Source organism: Phacochoerus africanus, chromosome 1 (genome assembly GCF_016906955.1).
Source record: "Phacochoerus africanus isolate WHEZ1 chromosome 1, ROS_Pafr_v1, whole genome shotgun sequence".
Lineage (NCBI taxonomy): Eukaryota > Metazoa > Chordata > Mammalia > Artiodactyla > Suidae > Phacochoerus > Phacochoerus africanus.
The window spans coordinates 156010982-156034231 of record NC_062544.1 but is presented as its reverse complement, the minus strand read 5'-3'; the positions used below and the strand labels follow the sequence as shown (position 1 = coordinate 156034231).

The 23250-nt window shown below is 49.8% G+C and overlaps 1 protein-coding gene across 1 annotated transcript in view; it reads left to right on the top strand.

Moving 5' to 3' along the window:
* The first annotated feature begins 3527 nt into the window (after positions 1 to 3527).
* Positions 3528 to 23250, top strand: part of KY (kyphoscoliosis peptidase) — a 46574-nt gene continuing 26851 nt past the window's right edge. Inside the window, exons 1-4 of the mRNA XM_047754674.1 lie at positions 3528 to 3723; positions 6859 to 6921; positions 10737 to 10799; positions 22340 to 22414. Of these exons, the coding sequence (XP_047610630.1) occupies positions 3588 to 3723; positions 6859 to 6921; positions 10737 to 10799; positions 22340 to 22414 (337 nt within the window). The 5' untranslated portion in view covers positions 3528 to 3587. The remainder of the gene's footprint in view (positions 3724 to 6858; positions 6922 to 10736; positions 10800 to 22339; positions 22415 to 23250) is intronic.

Genomic DNA, 23250 nt, shown 5'->3' with positions numbered 1-23250 from the left:
AATTATTTCTTCCCTAGAATGGAGATCTCCCCTGTCTTATCAGATCTTAAAACAAGATGCAGGTTAGTTACTTGGGTCAGAATACAGAGGTCCTTGTGTAGTGGGGAGGGGGCAGGGTCCTCCCAGAACAAAGGGAAGGCAACATGCAACACCGGCATTTGAGCCTGCCAGTACAGATCTGCAGCAATGTATCATAGCCTGTATCCATGAGCACAGGCATATCTATGTCCCGGCTTAGGGGTTAAGGAACCTGACTGGCATCCATGAGGAAGCAGGTTTTATCCCTGGCCTTGCTCAGTGGGTTAAGGATCTGGCGTTGCTGTGAGCTGTGGTGTGGGTCACAGACATGGCTCTGATCCCGCGTTGCTGTGTCCCTGGCATAGGCTGGTGGCTACAGCTCCAACCGGACCCCCAGGCTGGGAACTTCCACATGTTGTGCGTGTGGCCCTAAAAAGAGAGAAAGACAGACAGACAGATAGACAGACAGAAAGAAATTATAAAATACCTTATAAGAGGGACAAGGAGTTTAGAAGCAGCGGGAAACATAAAGGGGTATATAAGGCCACGCCCCGGCGGCCTTTAGCTATGAATCTGCTGAGCCAGGGCCGGCACAAATAAAGCTGCTTCCTGGCAAAAAAAAAAAAGGCCTTGGTGTCCTGTCTCCCTGTACGTAAGTCCTGCAACATTTCAACCCCATGTTGTTCAAGATGGCAGCAGGGAGGAGATACTAGGATGTGGAGCAAAGCTTGGAAGCAGAAAAGTCAGAAGTGCTTGGGGAGCATGGCCGTGGCCATGACTGCAGCATGTGGGGGTTGGCAGAGAAAGAGGAAAGCAGGGATCTGTAGAAGGAGGCTGGACCAGGGTGTGAATCACAGGCTTGAACATCTGTTTTTTGTCCCACTGGTCATGGGAACCACCAGAGGAAGGGTTTAAACAGAGGGATAGGCCCTCTGGCTGATAGCTCACAGCCTCAGTCTTCACTCGTACCCCCCTTCCCCTTTCCAGATACATCCAAATGCCCTCATCCACCTCACCTTCCTGCGGTGACTGCCTCTCGGTTCAAAACAGGCAGTGAGGATGGGAGGAATGGGTCGCCAGAGGCCAGGGATGGGAGGAGCAGAGGGGGGAGGGGGACATCTTTCTGCCCATGCTCCTGGCAGGGAGCAGCTCTGCAGGCCCCAAGAAGCCAGCTGTTGGACTGAGGGCCATGGGTGGGAGCCTCTGCAGAGGGGCTCCAGGTTTTGGGCAGCATGTGGATCCAGGAGCAGATGTAAATACTCTGGGGGGAGCCATCAAGGTGACTCAGCTCTTATTTTCATGGGTTTGTTCCAAAGCTGTGTTCTCACAGCATTTGTTTGTCCCCCAAGAAACATACATCAAGGTGAAGGGACACTCTGGGGTGTCACAACTGGGAAGGTGTCACCCCCTGGCATGTAGTAGCTAGATTCCAGGGATGCTGTAAATATACTACAGCGTACAAGACCTCCCCTACAGCAGAGTTTTCCAGCCCAAATGTCCAAGGGAAAAGAAGCCTTGCCCCAAAGGATCTGTTTTCAGGTATCCTAGAGAGGCAGGGAGTCCCAAACCATCTTCCTATAGCTCTGGCTGGCACCCCCATCCAGGTCATCATCCCTGCCTCCAGAGGCAGCCCAGGGAGGGGCTCCAGGATGAGCAGTGAGAGAATTACTAAGAGTGGCACTCTCAGCAGGGGAGTAAGGGGGGTGGGAATGCTAATGTCTGGCAAAGGGCCTTCAGCTCCCCATCCTCCCCACTCAGCCTCATTCACGTGCTGCACAGGAGCATCTGTTGGGACCTGTACTCTCAAAGGACTCAGCCCCAGGGCTGGGGTGACACTGGGACCAGAGAGGTGCCTAGGCAATCCTCATGGCCCTTGAAGCTTCAAATAGTGAAGCCATAGTTCTTTCCCAGTCATCTAGAGAGCAGGGCTTAGCCAGCCCCCTAGCAGGGTGTGTGTGTGTGTGTTGTAAGTGGGCTTACATTTGGTGTTTACACGCACACATGCAGACAGGACAGGGACAGACAGGGCTCTGTGCAGGAGGAAACTACCTTGGGTGTCACCACTTTTATTGGTCCTTCAGGTAATTCTCTTGGGACTCCAGTCAACACTACTGGCAGCCGGTGACCCTTCTTTTCATCAGATGCCCAATGGGCAAGGGGGCTGCGGTGATGCAACAAGATGACAGCTTTTATGGGTGACCAAATTGTGAGCCACAGTCAGCAGGAAAAGCCCTTCAGAGTCTGAGGGTTCAGTTGTGTGACCCCCAGGTCCATCCCTGACTTGTCACTTCATCTGCCCCTTCCCTCACCCTTAGAATGAGGTAAGATTGACAACTTACCACCCGCCCACTTACAATGTACCAAGCACTGTTACAGCAGTCCCCTGACGATTATGCCCCTGAGAAAATGCAGGGGAGGTGGCTTGTCCAAGGTCACAAGGGCAGCAAGTGTTGAACTCAGGCCTGTGTCATACAGTCTGCTCCCAAGGGGTTGGGGAGCTCGGGGTGGTGGTGGGGGGCATATTGCAAGGCAGGGTCCCTAAACTTCACAGCAAGGAGGGTCCCAGAGCAAAGGCCTCGGAAAAACGCGTCATTTCTTAATGGTAGAACCTCAAGGTAGGGGACTGGCCCCAGCAGGGTGGGCCCACCGTGCCAAGGGCTACCAAGCAGATGCGCTGTAAACACTGCAGAGTCCCAGAGCCAAAGGCCGTGCTGCTGCTGGCTGGGCAGGCCAGGCCTCGCTAAAAATAGACGGGCCCTCAGGTCCAGCTCACTGACCGCCAGGGAGGCAAGCTGCTCCCTGCACCCCAGCCTCCTCCTCTCCCCCTCCCCCTTCCCCACGGGGCAGGAGCCAGGCTTCTAGAAGTTACAGAGATGTTAAGACTTTCACTTCAGGCCAGAGAGGACTGTTAAGCTGGCGCCCAGTGGGCAAGTTCCAAGTTCTGATGGGGCCATAATGGGGGAGGGGGATCTGACCCCCACCCCCACCCATGTCCCCCTAATGGAGGGAGCTGTCAACTTCCAATCCCACCCGGGGAAGGTGTGGAGTCAAGGCCAAAACTTGGCCAATTTCTCCACCCCTTGCAACTGAATCTGCAGACCCCTTGCCGGTTCCCTTTTCCTGCATTGACTCCTCCTGATGACAGCACTGTGCGATCTCTGTATCTTCTGTGGCTTTCGGAGATCTGCTGCTGGCGTCTCAGGAAGGCCCAGGGGATCGCGTGATGGGGCAGCGCCCAGCCGGCTGGAGAGCAGCTCCTGGGCCGGGACGCGCGCTCCGGGAGGGAAGCCGGGGGGCACAGGGAGGGAGGCACTTCCGCGACGGCCTTGGCGGGGAATTGCCTTACAAAGGTGACTTAGAGCCGCTTCATTTCGGTAGCGCCCCCTCGGGCGGGCCCTAATGGCGAGTTTGGCAGAGTCAGCAAAACGCGGAGCCGCGGCAGGGCGGCGGGGAGCGCCCTCTCCCGCGCCCTCGCCATCTCCCGCGCCGGGCAGCGGCGCGCACGGGCCATTTGCAGCGCAGGCAGCCTCGCGAGCGGCCGCGGCGCGCCAGCCGGAGCGGGCAGCACCATGGAGCTGAAGAAGGACAGCAACGCCGTGTCCATCGACATGCTGCTGATCGTGCACTCGGAGAAGCGGCGCGCCGCACAGGGCGCGCACTCGGACCGACAGACGGACCCGGGCGCGCCGCCGCAGCGCAGAGGAGGTAACGCGCGCTCGGCCTGGGCCCGGGCCCCGGGTCCCTCGACCTCCTCGCCCCAGGGTCTGCCCGCCGGGGGGCGCCCCACGTGCCCCTGAACGAGGTCAGCGAGGCCGACCTGCTCCCTAAGGCTGCCTGCGCCTCCGCTCAGCAGCTCTGGCGTCCCGTGGCAACGCGCAGCCCGGTGATTGCCCCGGCTTGACTCCCTGGTGCAGGCCTGCGGTGCTCCTGTCAGCCCCGGGAGCCAGTTTCCTCCTAGTCACTCTTTGAAGGGTGCAAATCAGGTTGGAAGATGCCCTGGAGGAAAGAGACCAGAGCCTCAGGCCTGAGTCCTGCGTGGCGGAGGCCTGATCCCCACAGGCCACATTGCAGGGCACCGGGAACCCAGGGGGATCGTGTGCTGAGTCAGACCTTGAGATGGGGTACTCCCTTGGTGTCCTTGCACAGTGGACCTCGGTGTCCCCTTTCTTGAGCCTTCCCCCAGCCTCCTACAGTAGAAGGTGTGCAAGGTGTAAAAGGCACACAAGCTTGGGTATGATTAGGCTTGAAATCTGCTCTCTCCCCACTTTGGCTACTTGTCCTACAGACTTTCTGGCAAGGTGTAGACTGGTAAAATAAAGTGATTGTTCATAGAGTGATTGTGGAAAGCAGGACTCTGGCTTCTGTACTCTCTAGAGATCAGGACACAACATGAAGAGTGCAGAGATGGATACTAATGGAGATTAAATAAGCCCCTCATACATCCGGAAAGCACTAGATCCTGGGTCTCTGAGGAAGCCCTCAGGAGCCCTTGAGGAGGCAGGTGTGAGAGGGCACTAGACAGACTGTGCCCTGGTTCTTTGGGGGTGTAGCTTGCCAACCCTCAAGATAAAATGACTTCTGCCTCCTGCCTCCCTTCCAGCTCCAGCGCTCCTTGAAGTCTGTCCCTGTCCTTTCTGTCCCCACAGCCCCTGTGCACACTGAACATCCACCTTCCACCTGCCCAGCTAAAGCAGGGGTGCCAAGGATGGCTTTGCCCTCACCAGCCACACAGGCCACAGCTGCCCTGTAACTCCTGCTGAGAGGCAGGTGGCAGAAAGAAAAAGATTCTGGAGAGCCGAAAACGTTGACAGGCACCCCAGTCTCCGGAGGGATTGAGGGCCCAGGAATTGTTTAGGTTAGTCAAGTCTTTAATTCTCAGAGCTACCCCTGGGAGAAGGGGCAATGGCCCACTGAGGGTATTTGTAATGAGGAAATTGGCAGAGGCTATTGGCCTTCCTTGATGGAAATACAGCTGCTCCTACTACACACACTGCAGTCCAGGAGGCCAGAGATACCATGAGGTCCAGCTCCAGGTCAGCCCTCGAGCCCCCGCCTCCCTCTCTGCCTCTGATCACATCTCTCTGAGAGGCTGTGACACTAGAATGAGAGGGTGGGGAACGCAGAGAAGGCCCAGAGATGCCAGGAGTCAGGGCTGCTCTAAGAGGTATCCAGCACAAACCCTACATGATTTTAGACCCATGCACTTCACACTCATGACCGTAACTCAGAGAAGGAAGACCCCTGTTTGCTAAGCCCCCTCTGCTGATGTTTTCTTGATGGATATTTCTTCCAGACACTATGGTGGCAGAGAGATCCATGTCACTTATTCACCATAAGATAGCTCTGCACTGGAGCAGAGGGAGAGTCCATGGCCTCTGAGGCCTGCTGGGCAGCAGTGATGTTCAGGAGACTCTGGCTCAGCAAGCCCATGGGCCCAACCCTGGGGACACAGCTAAGGAGGTGAAATGCTGAATAAGATTAACTTATTCCAAAGCCTCCTGTTGGGGCACGAAGATCCAAAGCACACCTCACCCACTTCCAGGTGTCCCCTCCTGTCTTCTGCCTGCTCCAGGCCCCCCGCTGGGCAGGGGATCTTCCCCAGCTCTGCAGAGGAGGAGTTCCTGGCACACAACTGGTATACGTTCCTGATCGCCTCAGAAAAGAGCAAAGCTAGGTTACTGTCACATGCAGAGGACTGACAGAGGGTGGCTTTCTGCCATGTCCTTGTGGCAGAAAAGAGAGGGGCAAGGAGGCAAGGAGCATGTGCACCAGGGATTTGGGCCACATGTGTTCCCCTGGAGTGGAATAGGTAGCCTAAAGCTGCCTGCACCAGGTCTGAAAGAGCTTTGATGCCTTAGGTGTTACCCCCAAAGTCAATGGGACGTGTGTGCATTCCACCTCTGGGTATCGGTGAAGGTTCCCAGACACTGGCCATGGAGGGCTCTGCAGAAAAGTAGTATGTCAGGAAAGGTCTGGGGGTTGGGGGCGCTACTCAGAGTGGTGGAAAGGGCTAGAGAACCAGACCGAAGGCTGAGCTTCCAGGAACATGGCCATAAGCTGCACAGCAGAGCTGATCTGGTGAAGAAGCCTCCACTGCCACCAAGGAGCCCTAGATGCTCCTTCCGTGCCAAGAGCTTCATTTTATTGCAGTTGCTTGCACTGCCAGAATGTATGCCAGTTGTGTGCCAGGAACTCGACCTTGCAGCCACCACTTCCAGCCGCCGCCAGAAAGAGAGAGAGAGCTTCCATTCCCTTCCCTGTTGCTTCACCAGGTCCCTAGACAGAACAGGACGAAGGCACATCTCAGGGGTCATGCTTCGGCCACACAGGCCCCTGCTCTAGCTGCAAGGGAGGCTGGGAGAGCAAGCCACCATCACTTTTGGTTCCGTAAGGATCTATCAGTTCCGATCTTTGTCCACTCCCTGCCCCATATCAAGACTCTAAAAGTGGGAGAGTCACCACATACAGGAGTTGGCAGGCAAAATGAATGGCAAATATCTTCACAATAATGATTCTCTATTTATGTGGTGGAGATGTGGGAGTGACAAAGGGCCATCTCCACTGTGAAAATCCTCCCTGGATGATCCTGATAATGAACCCAGCACCCTTGAAAATGACCTTTGTAATATCTTTTTTTTTTTTTTTAATGTTGCCAATGCGGAGGGTTGTGCTCATTCTTACAAGTGCATCTCATTCATGGGCAGCCTCCTTCAGATCCCAAAGGCACTAAGTTCCACCAACCCCACGTTAGCCAGGATCTGTTTGCATCTAAGGCATTACTCACTTGGCCTGCATCTCTCCACCTCGGAGATGCTCATGCTGGTCCTTGTTACTTCACAGGACTCCAAGGCATCGGAAACGGAATCCGGAGATGGCAGAAATTAGAAGGAAGTGACCTACATGGTAAATTATCTCATTTTCATGTTATTTTCTTTCCTATCGCTGGAATTCCACACATTGAAGAATGCCTAGAAGCATTGGGTTTCACTTGTTTGAAGACTAGTCTAGACATCTAACCACTCAGATAGTGGTTGCTCATGACAGCCAAGCCTCTGGGGCCGCTGTGACACTGGAAAATTTTCCTTGGCATCAAGTCCCCCAGTTTCCTGGAGGCTCTCGGGTGTTGGGGTGGGTAGTGCTGTAAACCTGAGCACCCAGTTGTTCTCTGGCTGAGCTATAAAGAAGAACTTGGCATCATTTGGGATGGTGGGTTTGGGTGTGTTCCCATGGGAGGTGGGGCTTCTCAGGTCATGAGAGCATCCATCTTTTGAAAATATTTCTGAACAGAGGAGACAGCAGCCTGCCTTGGGTGGTATTACTCCAGGCCTGGGGAGATGCCAGTCAAGGGTTCTGTGGCTCCTGGCCTGGGATCCAGAATACAATAAGATCTGAGAGAAATCGGTTTCCAAAGCCTCCTCTTTATGGTGCCAGGCGTCTGTTGCCCTGCAGGCCCAGGATTTCTCTGGCAATGCCATGCATGGACCATTCTACTAGGCCCTCTTCTGTGCCCTCCTGAGATTCCTAAGCCTCCCATGGAACTGCGCTGTGGGCTTGTGGGAATTCTAGTAAGAATCAGGGCCCGGTGAGGGGCTCAGTCAGACATCAAAGGCTAGTGGGAAGGACGCACCCCACGTGACCTTCCACAAATGGGGAAATAGACTCCAGCTGAACAAGAACAAGCAGCTTTGCCCTACCATCCTCCTGACAGTAACAAAAAGGGAGGATGAACTTGTAAAAGTAAATCCATTCATTCATTCCCTCGGTAAAGGGCTGCGGTTTACTTTGTGCCAGGAAGGGTTCCCGTTCACCCTGGAGGTAAGGAGCTTGCCTGTGTTCCCCCCACCCCACCCCTGGAGCATTCTCAAGACACTCCTCCCCAGGGAACCACCCTTAGAGTCCTGGCTGCTGAGCATGCCTAGGTGGGATGGCTTCCTCAACCTTTGGGCCCCACATGGGAGATGCACCAGTTCTAGCTCTGTGGAAGGAGATGCCAAAGTGAGCGAAGCTGTGCTGTGGGCTCCTAAGAATTACAATGAACTTCAGACCTCCAGAGACCTGTCAGCCACTGAAGCACCTAGCCGCCCATGCAGGCAGGCATGCTTGGCTAGTGGGAGGGCTGGTGGGCCATGTGGAAGGAGAAAGACAGAGCGTCTTCCTTTGCGGCTGCTCTTACTTTGCCTGAGTTGTCTGAAATTCATCTGATAGCTCCTCAGGCATGTTATGACATCAGGAGAGGATTGAAATATACCGAATTCATCCTCATTTTACCATCTTCATGGTTCCTGGTTTGGGGGAAGCTTAGTGGAAAAACTATAACAAAACACAGAGAAGACATGGTGGCTAGTACAAGACTTACAGGACTCTTCTTAAAGACATGAAGTAGGTCTTCGAACATTGTGGCAGCCAATAAAGAGATTGATTAAAATCGTTCTTACAAAACCACCAAAGAACTGAGAGTTTCTGGTAAATGTGGGGTTGGAGAGAGGCTGCACAGAGGCATTGAGCCTGGCAAAGATGACTGTCCCAGCCCTCCACCAACATATGTATTTTAAAATTTACTTCAAAGTAAAATTCTTAAAATGTTTTCAAGTGGCATGCTTGCATGCATGCAATTAAAGTTAGAATTAAATTGTTTTCTAATGGTGAAGTCCAAGGTACATACTTGTCTTGCTGGTGCTTAAGGCACACAGCCCCAGGAACCAGCAGGCTGCCCAGCCCTGGAAACGGGATGGCTTTCATCTGAGAAGGAAGGAGATGATGGCTTGTGCTTGGTGGAGTGTGCACAAATGTGGCTGAACATGGGGTTGGTCCAAAAGGGCACATGTCCCCCCTCTTGCTGCCCTGTGCACTCCTTGGGCTGGGGCATTGGCAGGGTTGGGGGGAGTCTGAGTGCTCCAGACTTTTCCAAGCAGCAGGTGTTGAGGCCTAGCCACCAGCTTGCCCAGCAACGGGCTTCCCCTGCTGTGATTGGCTGCTTTCCTTGGTCCTGGCTGAAGTCTGCCTAGCAGCACAGGGACCAGCGCCTCACTGCTACAGGGAAACTAATTGTGCAGCCCTGACTATAAATATCCCACAGCAGCTATGCCAGCCAATCATCCTCCTTGAGGATTCCCTTCTCAGATCCTATTTCCTCCACCGGCCAGCCGAGCAGAGATGCGGCCAGCTGTGCCCGCAGGAGGCAGCCTCCCTGCCCTCGCCTAGGGCTGGCCTGGAGCTCCTGCCCAGCACACTGCATCACTCTGGGCTGGCACAGGCAGTGGTCCTGGCCCTTGGCTGACTGACCAGTCTCAGGCTCAGGGAGCTAAGGGTCCTGACTGGCCTGCTCAGAGGAGAAGGGTGGAACAGGCGGGCTTCCCAAGGCAAGACCCTGCCAGGTAGATCGCAAATCCAGCCCAGCTCCATGACCCATCCACCCACCTTGATGGCTTCTGCCTGGGCCCAGGCATGGGAAACGCTGAGTGTCAGATGTGCTTGAGTACACGAGGAATGTCATATGAATGGAACCAGATCAGACCAGCCTCCCAGAGGCATCCTTGCACCAGGTCCAGGCACTGATCCCAGGGGTCACATCCAGTAGCAGGTACAGCCTTTCTGCAGCCCAGCAGGGAGGTCAGTGGAGAAGATGGCAAGCCAGGTGGTAGTGGCCCTTCCCTAGCCCTGCCCCCATCCCTCTGAAGCAGAGGTTCAAGGGTAGTCTCAGCAAGACCAGGCCACTGCAGCAGCTGGAAAGGAAGAGGTGTAGGGAAGATGTGTGCTTCCCATAGAGGGGCAGGTAAGCCTAGGGGCTCCTCTTCCAAGAGCTGACTCCACTAGGCTCTTGTGTCCCGAGGACATGAATGTCCCCAGTATGTGGAATTCCCGTCATGGCGCAGTGGAAACGAATCCAGCTAGGAACCATATGAGGTTGCAGGTTTGATCCCTGGCCTTGCTTAGTGGGTTTAGGACCTGGCGTTGCCATGAGCTGTAATGTAGGTCACAGACACAGCTCGGATCTGATGTTGCTGTAGCTGTGGTGTAGGCTGGCAGCTGTATTTCCAATTGGACCCTTAGCCTGGGAACCTCCATATGCCAAGGGTGGGGTCCTAAAGAGAAAGAAAGAAAAAAAAAATATATATATATATATATCCCTAGTGTGTGGACAGAGCGTTCACATGGTGGGTGCCCTGCCAATGTTTGTGAAACCGAACCAGACTGCAAGCACTCCATCTCCTAGGCTGGAGTAGGAAGCAGGCTACCCCCTACCATTCTTCTCAGAGGGAGGCAGGAGGCTGAGCTAGGTGTCAGGAGACCTGGGTTCAAGTCCCAGGTCTGATCCACCCTGGCCATGGGGTCTTCGGCAAAAAAAGTCCAAGCTGTGCACTCGTGATTGGGGTAGAACCTCCACAGAAAGTCATCCCTTTGCACTTTGGGGACTGGGCTTGGCTACAGCGGAGTCAGGAGTTGTGGTCACTTGGCCCATGGGAGACATCATCAGCTTCTCAAGAAGAAACCCAGCCTCTGCTACACCTGCTGAAACCAGGAGGCTATGTGTACGCAGACTCCCAGGGACTTGGCTCTGGTTTCATGTGTGCAGCTCTGCTGACTCCCAGATGTTCAGGTGGGGCTTAGCTGAGCCACCGCCACCCCCCACCCCTGCTGCCCTCTGCTCTGCCCTGGGAAAATTCCACCCCACCACGGGCCCAGTGGTCACTACAGGTCCCTCTGTCTTCCTTAAATAGGAAACCTGGTGGAGAAGCAGCACCTTCAGCAGACCCAGGTCATCACTTCCTATGACAACCAAGGTAAGGTTTCGCCACTACCTGTGACCTCTCCCCCAGCTCCTGTGTGCCTGGATCTGCTGTCCTGACCAGAGACGGCAGGTACAGAGTGTAGACTGTGGGAAGCAGGGTCCTCTCTGCCCTGTGGGTACAGGAGCACCTTCCCCTCCCCCACAGACCATGGGAAACCCTGAGAGGCGGCATGTGTCATGGGATAGAGAGATAAAGTCCTTGGGCCACAGAAGCTGCTGCTGTCATCATCATCACCCTGGCTGTCATCACTGTACCTAATGTTTGCTGAGTGCTAACCTCACGCCAGGCATCCTGCCAGGCCACGTACATGATCATTCACATGTGAATTAAGCTTCACAACAGTCCTGTTTGATTGATGAGTAAACTGAGGCTTAGAATAATTGTCTTTTGTCCAAGCTCATGTCACTAGCAAGGGTCGGAGCTGGGGCAGTCTGTCCCCCAACCCCAACCACCACCAAGGCCTCAACTGCTACTCCTCACACAGCTCTGCGTCTGCAGCCACCCTGGAAACCTGCCTCCCCCTGCCGGCTGGGCGTGTTCACGCCTTCCCTCCTCCTGAGTCACAGTGGTTCCCGGGGCCCCTCCTTCTGGGACTGAGCCTTCTGGAGCCTTCTACCCAGGGGCGAGTTTAACTCAGCCCCGGGGAGTGAGAGGGCCTTTCTTTAAGAATCCTCACTTTAGAAATATTGACTGTCATTAAAAAAAAGAAAAGAATCCTCTCTTTGCCAGTACGGGTTCTGGGTGCTCCAGGAAGACTGGCAAGGGCGTGCCTGTGCTGACCGTGAAGTGGACTGGACCTGAGAGCACGACGGGGTAGAGACAGGATGGCTCCATAGCTGTAGTTGGAAGAGAGGCCGGGGGAGACCCCCCCCCACTAACCTCCCCCCACCCCCACCTTGCTTCTCTGCTCTGCACTCAGTAGATTCAGGGCCTAGTGCCTGAGACCTCTCATAGCCTTGGCCCTGAGATGTCACCACTGTTGCTCTCAGCACGGATGTCCTAACCTATAAGGATTACAGCCAGGGCGGAGGAGGAGCCCTGGAAGATTCGGAGCGTCTCGAGGAATTGCTCCCTGAAATGCGGGCTAACCCACTGTCCCCATTGAGAAACACTGGCAGGGAGTGAGGAAGGGCCTGTCAGCAGGAGGTGGCCAACTCTCCTTGCAGTCTGGGTCAGTATCCCTTTAGGGCAGAATTCCTGGGGCAGTGGCCCCAGGGCCAACCCCAGAGCCCACTGAGCAGGCCCACCTCGACCAGCTACCCACCTGAACACCCCAAGCCCGGGGCCCTTCCTTTTTCCAAAATGGACTAGTAGCACACAGCTCACCCCAAACAAGAGTAAGCGACACCTCACTGAAGTGAAAGTGGATTCAAGACCACTTATCTTGCTTGGTTCTGGCCACACCCCCTGATGGGGTCCTGGTGTTTTCCCTGTTCGTGGGGGAGAAAGCTAAGACTGAGAATGCTGCTGTCCTCAAGTGGGATGCTCCTGCCAGACCTGGGGACAGTGGTGGGCGGGGACTGGGATGTGGCTTGCCCATCACCGGAGCCTCGCCTGGCACACCATACCCCAGCTCTCGTGGGCTACTTACATGCCAGCTTCCCGGCATCTGAGGCTTCCAGAGCGCAGGCAGGAAGGTGGTCTTGGCATCCTACCAGCAGGACGGGTCCTTTGTAAGTCAGGATGGGTGCAGAGGTCTTACAGGAGCCTGGACCACAGTGAGGGAGAGGCTGCCCCACTCTGGGGCTGAGCCAGAGTCCACACGGATGCTGGCCCATTCATTCCACAAAAAGAACACACAGCAAAGGCTTCTGTCCCCATGAAGCTGACACCTAGTGAGGGAGACAGAGGACTCTAACAGGAAAAATGCAAGGTGTCAGATCAGGCCAGGGAAGAAAATAAAGCAGGAAGCAGGCTGGGAGTACACAGAGGTGTGTATTAATTCCCCATGGCTGCTATAACACATTATATAAACTTGTGGCTTAACAGAATATATTCTCTTTAACAGTTCCTGATACCCCAAGTCCTAGACCCATCTCAATGGGCTAATCTGTTTCTCAGTGGGCAGGCAGGTTCCTTTTGGAGGCTCTGGGTGAGAAGCTTTTCCATGACTCTGCTGGCTTCCAGAGGCTGCTGGCACTTGACAAATTTGTGGCTGCGTCACTCCGGTCTCTGCTTCAGTTGTCACATTGCCTTCTCTCCGTTCAAAGAGGGAAATCTCCCTCTGTTTTCTCAGAATCCTGGTGATTTCCCCTGGGCCTACCCCGATAATCCAGGATAACCCTCCTATCACGAGAACCTTCACTCGCTCATATCTGCAACGTCCTCTCTGCTGTATAAGGTAACATTCACAGGTTCCCGGAATTAGGACATGGATATCTCCAAGGGCCATCAGGCAGCTACCACAGGGGACAATTTAAAATAGAGTGGTTAGGAAAGGCTGCCCTGAGAAGGTGACATTTGAGTAAGGGAGGCAGTGAAGGAGCGAGTCATGTGGCATCTGGGGAAGAGCTCCCAGCAGAGGGACACTGGGTGTGACAAATTTTATACAACAGGTGACACAAAGATCACTGGAACCTTTGGATCTTTTTGCAGAAGAGGGCTTTGGAAGATTCCTCTGAAATAGGTGTGTGGGTTGAAGGAGAGGGGAGTGATCACTGGAGCCCTAGTGACCCCAGGCCCCAAAAGTTATTCTTGAGGGGTCAGAGGTCCGTCGAGGCTCCCATTCTTCCTTTAGGGTCATCCACCCTCATCCCCGTGCAGACACGCTGTGCCTCCTTTGGCCATGCATGCGCTAGGGTCCAACTGCCGTGTTCCCAGACCTGGGACACCTCGGTTGGGCTCCATTCTGCAGAAAGAAGCACGGGTAGCCCTGGATCAGTCAGGGCTGCAGGAGGCGCCCTTCATCACACACCCTGAGCTCTGGTGCACTCGCTGTCACTCTGTAGCTAGAGCTGCTGAAGTTGCCTTCCCACTGCATCTGGCAGTACCTGGTGCGGGGTCTGCAGAGCTGGCCTGTCCCCTGTCATCATCCAGCTTGCTGTTCCTGGGAAGTCCTAGTTACACTTCCTGTGCAAACGCTGACTCCCACACTCTGGACAGAAACCACAGCACAGAGAAACCTCTGTTGAACACTCACCCAGGGGCTGTTTCATATTTATTTTTTGTTTGTTTGGGGATTTGTTGTTGTCTTAATTACAAAGGCTTTAGCCGAGGTTTTGTGACTCTTAGCTGCTGCAGGAAAAAACTCCAAGGCAAACCTCCGGGTTGCTAAAGGTGACAGCCAGTTACAGAGGGAGTGAAGGAGCACCTTAAGTCACTGATGGCAAATATCTGAGGTGAATCCCACAGCGGTCCCCCCAACATGTACACCCACACATGCACGCACATTCACACACGCCCATTCACATTCATACACACCCGCACACACCTGACAATCTTTGCTAATTGATAAGCACTCCAGGCAGCCACTTCCAATCAGTCAGAGTTAATGAACAACACAAGATCTGTTTGCCCTCTCTGCACTAGGTATTTGGAGCAGATTAGACCTGTAGACAAAGCCTGCTTCAAACCCACAGAGACCTGGAGAGAAGCTGTGGGGTGGGAGGACTCTTCTGATCAGGTATAAGGCAAGCCCAGGGCAGCCCCCCGTGGACACGCTTGGGCTCGCTTGCTGCATCTCCACGTCTGCGAGGGGAGAGAAGGGGAAAGAGAGATGGCAGCATCTGGGAAAAAGGTCTAGGAACCACTTCTCAGCAGAAAATCATCGCTGATGCGCTTTATACTAAGACAGCCAAAGCGGGAGCTTCAGAAAATGCTGTTTGGGTGACAACTGGTAGAACTGGGGAGAGCCAGCCAGGTGACCTCAAGTCCCAGGAAGGGCCTCCTTCGGGTTTGGTTGTGACTCAGATTAGTTTAGTGGTATCTGACTGTATGCAGGGTTTAGATCTCCCTAAATTTTGCTCCAAATGATGTTCCACTCTTTATCATGGAGATTGAGGAAATTAATGTTTCCCTTCAATTAAGACTTTTCCTGGGAGTTCCCATCGTGGCTCAGCGGTTAATGAACCCAACTAGCATCGATGAGGTTGCGGGTTCGATCCCCCGGCCTCGCTCAGTGGGTTAAGGATCAGGTGTTGCTTGAGCTGTGGTGTAGATCGCAGATGTGGCTCGGATCCTGCATTGCTGTGGCTCTGGCGTGGCTGGCAGCTACAGCTCCAATTAGACCCCTAGCCTGGGAACTTCCCATATGGCATGGGTGCGGCCCTAAAAAAAAATTTAAAAATTAAAAATTAAAAAAAAATACTTTTATTGGATAAGGGAACATTGTAGTTGGCAAACTCTTAGCACTTCACACTTTTAGGAAGCATGGAGCTGCACTATGAACCTGCTCACCTGGGGCCAGCCTGCCCAGGCCTGTCCTGGAGCAAGGAAGCCTCCCGGAAGTGGCTTTACACAGCTGGGAATGAGAGCGGGCAACACAGCCCCATGCCCATCAGGGAAGCCGGGAGCTTTGCTGTTTTCCCTAGGGGAATGATGCTCAGCAGCCCCCCTTTGAGCAGAGCCAGGAGTGGGTTCAGGAGGAAGTCAGCCCCTGCCCAAGAGGGGAGAGAGAAGAGGCAGTTCGGGAAGGAGGAAGAGAGAAATGGTGATGCGTGGCGTTTCCATCTGGGCCTGCGGTGAGTGTAAGGCAGGCTCAGCACCCACCCTCTGAAGGGCTTGGAGAGCATTTTGGTTTTTAGCTGGCTAGTTCTCTAACCAGAGAGACACGGCTGGATTGGGAGTGGTCGGAAATACCTGAACATCAGGAGAAATTTGGGGAAGAGGTGTGTTGTTGAGCCCAAGACCAATAGATGGGTGAGTTTTGCAGCTTCCTTCAGCTTCTGGAGATTGTTCTAGCCCAGCATTTTCCAAATTTTGTCTGATAAAGTAGTACCAGGGGGTTAAGGACCCAGCATTGTCACTACTGCACACTTGGGTCTCTGCTGTGGTGTGGGTTTGATCCCTGGCCCCAGAACTTCCAAAATGGTACTGGATCAAGTAGACTGTTTTGCTGCAATACTTCTCAGTGAATTGTGCATTGCAAGCTGCAAAAGGGGAGAGAGTGGGCCTGTTTCTCAAATCCTTTTTCCTCACAAGGCATCTAGCTGCAAAGCACAGCTTGGCACACACTGGGAGAACTTCGAGTGTTTCAAGGGGAGAAAGTGGAAAGGCAGGGATGAAAGTTCCTGGTGTGGCTCAGTGGATTAAGAACCTGACTAGTTTCTGTGAGGATGTAGGTTGAATCCTACCTCAAGCTGTAGCATAGGTCTCAGATGTGTCTCAGATCCCTTGTTGCTGTGGCTGTGGCATAGGCCGATAGCTGCAGCTCCGATTCAGCCCCTAGCCTGGGAACTTCCATATGCTGCAGGTGCAGCCCTAAGAAGAAAAAAAAAAAAGAAAAAGAAAGGAAAAGAAAGAAAGGCAGGGGTGAGCACAGACCCTCACCTTGGGCATCAGGGACGGACACACAGGCAGCATTTGCTGCCACTGAAGAAGGTACTGGCTCCTCTGATCAGATACAAATGATGCTTTGAATTCTGAAATGCTTACTATCTTGTCAAGTCACATGCTGATTTTCTCTGACAGTGCAACTGCTAGAAACTACACTCAAAATGAATGTTAACACCTTCAAAGTAATCCCTTGGAAGCCCCCATTGTACCTTTTGCCCCCTTTGTACCTGTTTGAGAGTGATCTTCTTCGGCATGCCAAGCAAGTTTATGAGCTATGAGAGAAAATCAGTATTGTTATTTTGTGCAGACACATTTAGCAGGCAAAGGGTTAATAAAAAGAGCTCTTAGAAAATCAGTAAGGAAAAAAAATAGCACATCAATGGGAAAATAGGTAATCCACAAAATAAGAATTTAAAATGGCAAATAAATATATGAAAAAATGTTACTTTGAAAATTAAACACAAAAAAACAATGTGTCTTTGTTGTTTAAATCATTGTTGATAAAAACAAAGGATTAATGACAGTCAAATGTCAGTAAGTGTATTAGTGATCTATTTTTACATTACAAACTACTTCAAAACTCAGTGGCTTAAAACAATTACCAGCTCACAGGTCTACAGGTTGGCTGGGCATTTCTTGGCTGGGCTTGTTCATGTGTGTGGTCAGATGGAGGGCTGGCTGGAGAGCAGCTGGTCTAGGGAGGCCCCACCTGAGATGGCTCTGCTCTGCTCCACGTGGTCTCTCATCCTCTAGGAGGCTAGCCCTGGCTCACTCACATGGCAGGTATGGCTGGAATCCCAAGAATGGCAGTGGAAGCTGCAAAGTCTTTTTAGGCCTCAGCTCAGAGCTTGTAGAGCATCCCTCCTGCCATATGCCAACTGGCCAAACCACATCATAAGGCCGGCCCAAATGCAGGGGAAGAAATAAAAGACCTCTTGTTGGGAGGAAGTCATCAAACACAGCAGGGATGAGCAAAATAGACATTCTCTTTCACTGTCAGGAAGATCATAAACTTAAAATCATTCATGAGAAAAGTTTGTCAGTATCTAAAAAAAGCCTTAAAAAATCTCTATACCCTTATATCCATGTTTAAGAATTTATCCAAGGAGTTCTCTGCAGTGCAGCAAGTTAAAGATCCAGAGTTAAGGACCTAAGCTGCTGCAGTGATGCAAGTTCTGTCCGTGGAAATTCCACATGCCATGGGTGTGGCCAAAAAAAAATTATTCAAAGGAACTGATTTTGAAAAGGTCTAAAATGATGTTATCAGAATGGTTTGGTCATCATATCATTGTTTATAATAGCAAAATAATTGGAAAAAGTTAAATAGCCAACAAAAAAGGATGGCTTATAATCTCTATAAGCAATTGCTTATAGTGATTATAAGCCATCTATAGAATAGGGTACTATGCAGGCTTTTAGAATGATGACGTGACTACATTCACTGACATATAAAAACTTAAGTGAAGAAAGCAGGTTACAAAACATGTTTATTATAATCCTGCTTTGCATTGTTAGCTTCTACTTTACATCTTTGTATATCATTCTGGTTTTTGTTTTGTCTTAATTCTGCTTTGGCTTTTCTGTTTGGTATTTTTAAATTTTATTTTAATTTAAGCTAACATAAAATAAAACTGGATTTGCTGGTGTGCGGTTCTATGAGTTTTAACACGTGCATAGATCCATGTCACAACCACCACAATCAACATATAGAGCAGCTCTGTCACACAGACACCTCTCCCCCGCCCCAAATTCTCTTGTGCAGACTCTTTGGAGTCACATCCTGCCATCCCTTCTAGGAGTTTGTTGGATATGGTTATACTACAAGCTGTTTATTTATCTGTTCACCCACCGAAGGACATTGAGGTTGTTTCCAGTTTGGGGAGATTATCAATAGAGCTTCTACAAACATTTGTGTATATGTTTTTGTGTGAACCTATATTTTCATTTCTCTGGGATTAAAAAAAAAAAAAAAGCCCATATATGAAGTCATAGTTGAGTTGAGTCATATATGAAGTACATGTTTTGTTTTCTAAGAAACTGCCAAACTATTTTCCAGGGTGGCTATATCATTTTACAATCCCACCAAGCATATGTGAGAGATATCATTTCTCCACAACCTTTTCAGCATATAGTATCATCACTGTTTTTTATTACTGCTCTTCCAATAGGTGTGATGTCTCGTTCCGCTTTCCATTTGCATTTTGCTGTTACTGACAGTGTTGAACATCTGTAAACTCTTATTTGGTGATAGACCTGTTCTTTTACCCATTTTTTAATTGGATTGTCTTTGAACTTTTGTAAAAAGTCTATTTGCCATGTTCGCATAAGTCTATTTCTTAACTCTATTATGCTCCGTTGGGCTGTGTATCTATCCCTTTGCCAAAATCACACTCTTGTGATTACTATAGCTTTTATGGTACATCTTAAAATCAGTTGGAGTCCTCCTACATTTTTTTTTTCATAATGAATTTGGTTATTCTAGTTGCTGTATAGTTCCATCTAAATTTTAGAATCATTCTGCCTGTATCTATAACTACAAAACTCCTCCAAGGAGTTTGACTGAAATTACATTAAACGTATAGATGAATTTTGGGAGAATGGCCAACTTGACAATATTCATCTTCCAGTTCATGAGCACAATATGTTTCCTCACTTATTTAAGTCTTGTTTAATTTGTTTGATCATATTTTTTTAGTTTTCAGCATAAAATTACTGCACTTTAGATTTAAACCTAAGTATTACATCTTTTGGAGCTATGGGAAACAGTAATTTTTAAATTCAATTTCTAATCATTTATTGTTAATGTAAATATAATTGATTTGGGGGTGCTAACCTTGTATTCTGTGACCATCCTAAATTTGCCTTTTCATTCTAGGAAGTAATTTTGTAGATTATTTTGGATTTTTCCATGTAGGCAGTCCTGTCATTTATGAATAGGAGAGTTTAATTTCTTCCTTTTTGGATCTATTTGACTTTTATTTCTTTCTCTTATTTTATTTCACTGGGTAGGATTTTGGGGACAGTGTTTATTACAAACAGCAACAGTGGCCATCCATGTCTTGCTCCTAATTCTAGGAGGAAAGTATTCCACTTTTCACCATTCAATATGCTATTAACTCTAGGTTTTTGGTAGATGCCCTTTTTCAGATTAAGAAGTTCCCTTCTATTCCTACTTTCTTGGGAGGTTTTATTGGATGGATGTTAAATTTTGTCAGATGCTTTTTTTGCATCTGTTTGTGTGATCATATGGGTTTTCTTCTTTAGTCTTCTAATATGGTGGATTACATTCATTGACCTTCAAATATTGAACCAGCCTTGCACTCTCCAAATAAACCACACTTGGTTGTGGTATGTTATTCTTTCACTGTGTTGCTGGATTTAATTTTCTAATATTTGTTGAGGATTTTGATGTTGATGTTTTAGGGGATATTGGTCTGTTGTATTCCTTCCTTATGCTGTCTTTGTCTGGTTTTGGTATCAGATTAATGCTGGTCTTATACAATAGGCATAAATTATTCGCCACTATTCTGTTTTCTGAAGGTTCTTGTGAAAAATTGCCATTGGTGTCAATTTTAAAATTTTGTGAGAATTCTCCAGTGAAACCATCTGGGACTGGCTTTTGTTCGCTTGTTGTTTTGTGTTTTTGGAAAATATTGAACTACGAATTTAGTTTTTAAAATACATATGGGAAAATTCAGGTTATCTAATCATTGAGTGAGTTTTGGTAGTTTGTAGCTTTCAAGGGATTGCTCCATTTCATTTAAATTGAAGAGTTTATCTGTGCAGAGCTGTTTATACTATTCTGTTATTACTCATTTAATATATATGGGGTCTGTAGTGACATCCCTAATTTCATTCATGATATTGTTATGTTGGTGTCTTAATTCTTGATTTGTGTTTTATCACTTTTTCAGTTGGTCACTCTGGTTAGAGGTTTCTCAATTGTACTGATCTTTTCAAAGAACCAGCTCTTGGTTTTGTTGATTATTCTGTCATTATTTCTTTAACTATTTATTCTGCCCCACACTATTTCCCCTCTCTTTCTGGGATCTCAGTGATATGAATGTTATATCTTTAGGTATTGTCCCGCATGTTCTTGAGGCCCTGTTCACTGTTTCTCTCTGTTGTTCTTGTTGAATAATGTCTATTGATCTATCTTCAAGCTCACTGACTCTTTCCTTTGTCATATCTATTTTGCTCTTGAGCATAGCCAGACAATATTTTAAACTACTATGTTTTTCAATTCTAAAATTTTTGTTTCTTCTTTACATCCTCTAAGTTTTATTGATACTTTGTATCTTTCCATTTATTTCAAGACTGTTTGCCTTCACTTGTTAAAGCATGGTTATCATGACTGTTTCAAAGTCTTTGTCTGATAACTCTAAAATTTGAGTCATCATGGGGTTAACATCTGTTGATTCTCTTTTCCTTTTTAAGTTGACATTTTCCAAGGTCTTTCAATAGTGAGTAATTTGGGACTGTAGCATTTGTGGTGCTCTACAGATATGCCCTGCATATGCACCCCCCCCCCCCCAGCAGCCAATCTAGCACTGGTCTACCCATAGTTTACTTCTCAAAGGCTGTGGAATGATGTGTAGGATGAGATCCAAGCATGCACAACATGGATGAGAGCCATTCATGCAGAAGTGACCATAGGAGTCCATCCATTACTTTATGGAAGTGCTTTCTTGAGCTCCCTCCTCTTGACAGCCCACTTCCCACTGCTCTGGCCCAAAAGCTAGGGCTTTAGTTTCCCTGCCCTTTCAGATACTTCTTACAACTGTGTCGGCATCCGGAACCAATTGGTGGAAAACAGAGAGAGAAAAAAATCAATGAGTATTTTCCCCCACACCCTTGGGAATCATAGCTTCACTGGACCCTTCTCAAAGACTTAGGTGCCTGCTGGGCCACCATACACTGCTGCACTGCTACCAGCAGAATTTGCCTGAGGGCCAAGTCAGGAGATAACAGAAAAAAAGGTGGAAAAAATAACGGGATTTCCCCCACTCTGACTCTTTTTTTTTTTTTGTCTTTTCTGTGGCCGCACCCATGGCATATGGAGGTTCCCAGGCTAGGGGTCTAATCAGAGCTGTAGCTGCTGACCTTCACCAGAGCTACAGCAACACGGGATCCAAGCCACGTCTGTGAACTACACCACAGCTCATGGCAACCCCGGATCCTTAACCCACTGAGCGAGGCCAGGGATTGAACTTGCAACCTCATGGTTCCTAGTCAGATTCATTAACCACGAGCCACGACGGAAACTCCCTGACTCTTAATTAGAGTTTTCCTCTCTCACTCCATAGACCAGAAGATAAGGCTTCTCTCAGAGCACTTTTTTTTTTCTGCATCCATTGTGCACTTTTAGGTTTAGACCTTCCTTTGAACCCAATCTAGTTAATACCACAGGGGGAGGGGAATGGTCAACTCTTGACAATTTGATGATGCTTTAAATTCCAATCTTCTGCCCCATTTGCCTTCTATCATTTACTTTCCAGAGTCCTCAAATAGTTGGCCCATGCATTCTCTCCAATGCTTCTCATTGCATTCAGTGGCAAAGACAAGGTTTACTTAGATGTTACTCTATCTTGCCCAGATCTGGAAACTCTCTGCTTATTTATTTATTTATTTATTATTTGTTTTCCTTTTTGGGACTGCACCTGCGGCATATGGACGTTCCCATGCTAGGGGTTGAATTGGAGCTACAGCTGCTGGCCTATACCACAGCCACAGCAATGCAAGATCTGAGCTGCATCTGCAAACTACATTGCAGCTCATGGCAACACTGGATCATTTAACCTTCTGAGCGAGGCCAAGAATTAAACCTGTGTCTTCATGGATACTAGTCAGATTCATTACCACTGAGCTACAATGGGAACTCCATTTTTGTTTGTTTGTTTTTTAAAATAAGAATTACTTGCATATTCAAAAGAAAGCTCTAAAACCAATTGTGTTTTCTTGTTCAAGCATCTGTCCTGAGATCCTGCACCCTTTCTGGCAGCCTCTGGCTGAGCATATCACCTCCTATTCCTTTGCAGGGACACAGCTGACTGTGGAGGTCCACCCTCGAGATGCCATGCCCCAGCTGCTCAAGAAGTTCTCCTTGGCTAAACGTACGTACGTACGTACAGGGCTGCTCATGTGTGGAGGGTTGGCAGGGAGGATTGAGGGCAGCTGCAAGGGCCAGAGCCCAGCCTGAGCACCTTCTGGGGGAAGGAGAGGAGTGGCCCGGTCTGCCTACTGGGAACAGGTGGAGTCATGGCAGCTTCATCCTGGAGCCCTCTTTTCTCCATACTCAGCAACCCCTTTTCTTGGGTCTCTGCCATTAGGTATTTGGAAAATTAGGTATGAGGTATAATGCATTTAGCTAAAGATGAATTTCATCACAAGAGTGGTGGTGTTTTTAGACACCATTTGATGACTGCCCAAAAAGTGGTATGCAGTGTGCTAAGCACTGTACATTCAGTAACTTTTTAACCTCTTCAATATACATTGGTATTATCCCCATCTCTTTGCTAAGCAAAGGCCCAGAGAAGTGAGCTAACTGCCTAAGTCACCCAGGTTCGAAGCAGGTCAGAACCTAGGTCCAAATGAGGCCTGCATTTTTTCCACTGTATTTGGCTTCCTTCCATGCAGTGGGCACAGGCCCTGACCCAGCTCTTGGTGTCTCCTCCTGTCCCCGCCTCTGCCCATCCTGTGGCTAAACAGGGGCCTTGGGGAAACAGCCAAAGCTGAAGTTCACTCCATGTCCACTCGGTGGGTCAAGGCAGCTCCTCCAGCCTCCTGGTCCTACAGCCCCAAGCAAGCAGCCAGGAGTTTAGGAGGACAGGCAGGTAGAGGGCAGGCCTTTGGAGTCAACTGGCTGGGTTCAGATCTCAGCTGTGTGACCTCAGGCAAGTGGCTTAACATCTCTTGAACTCAAGTTCCTCATTTCTAAAAAGAGGAAACT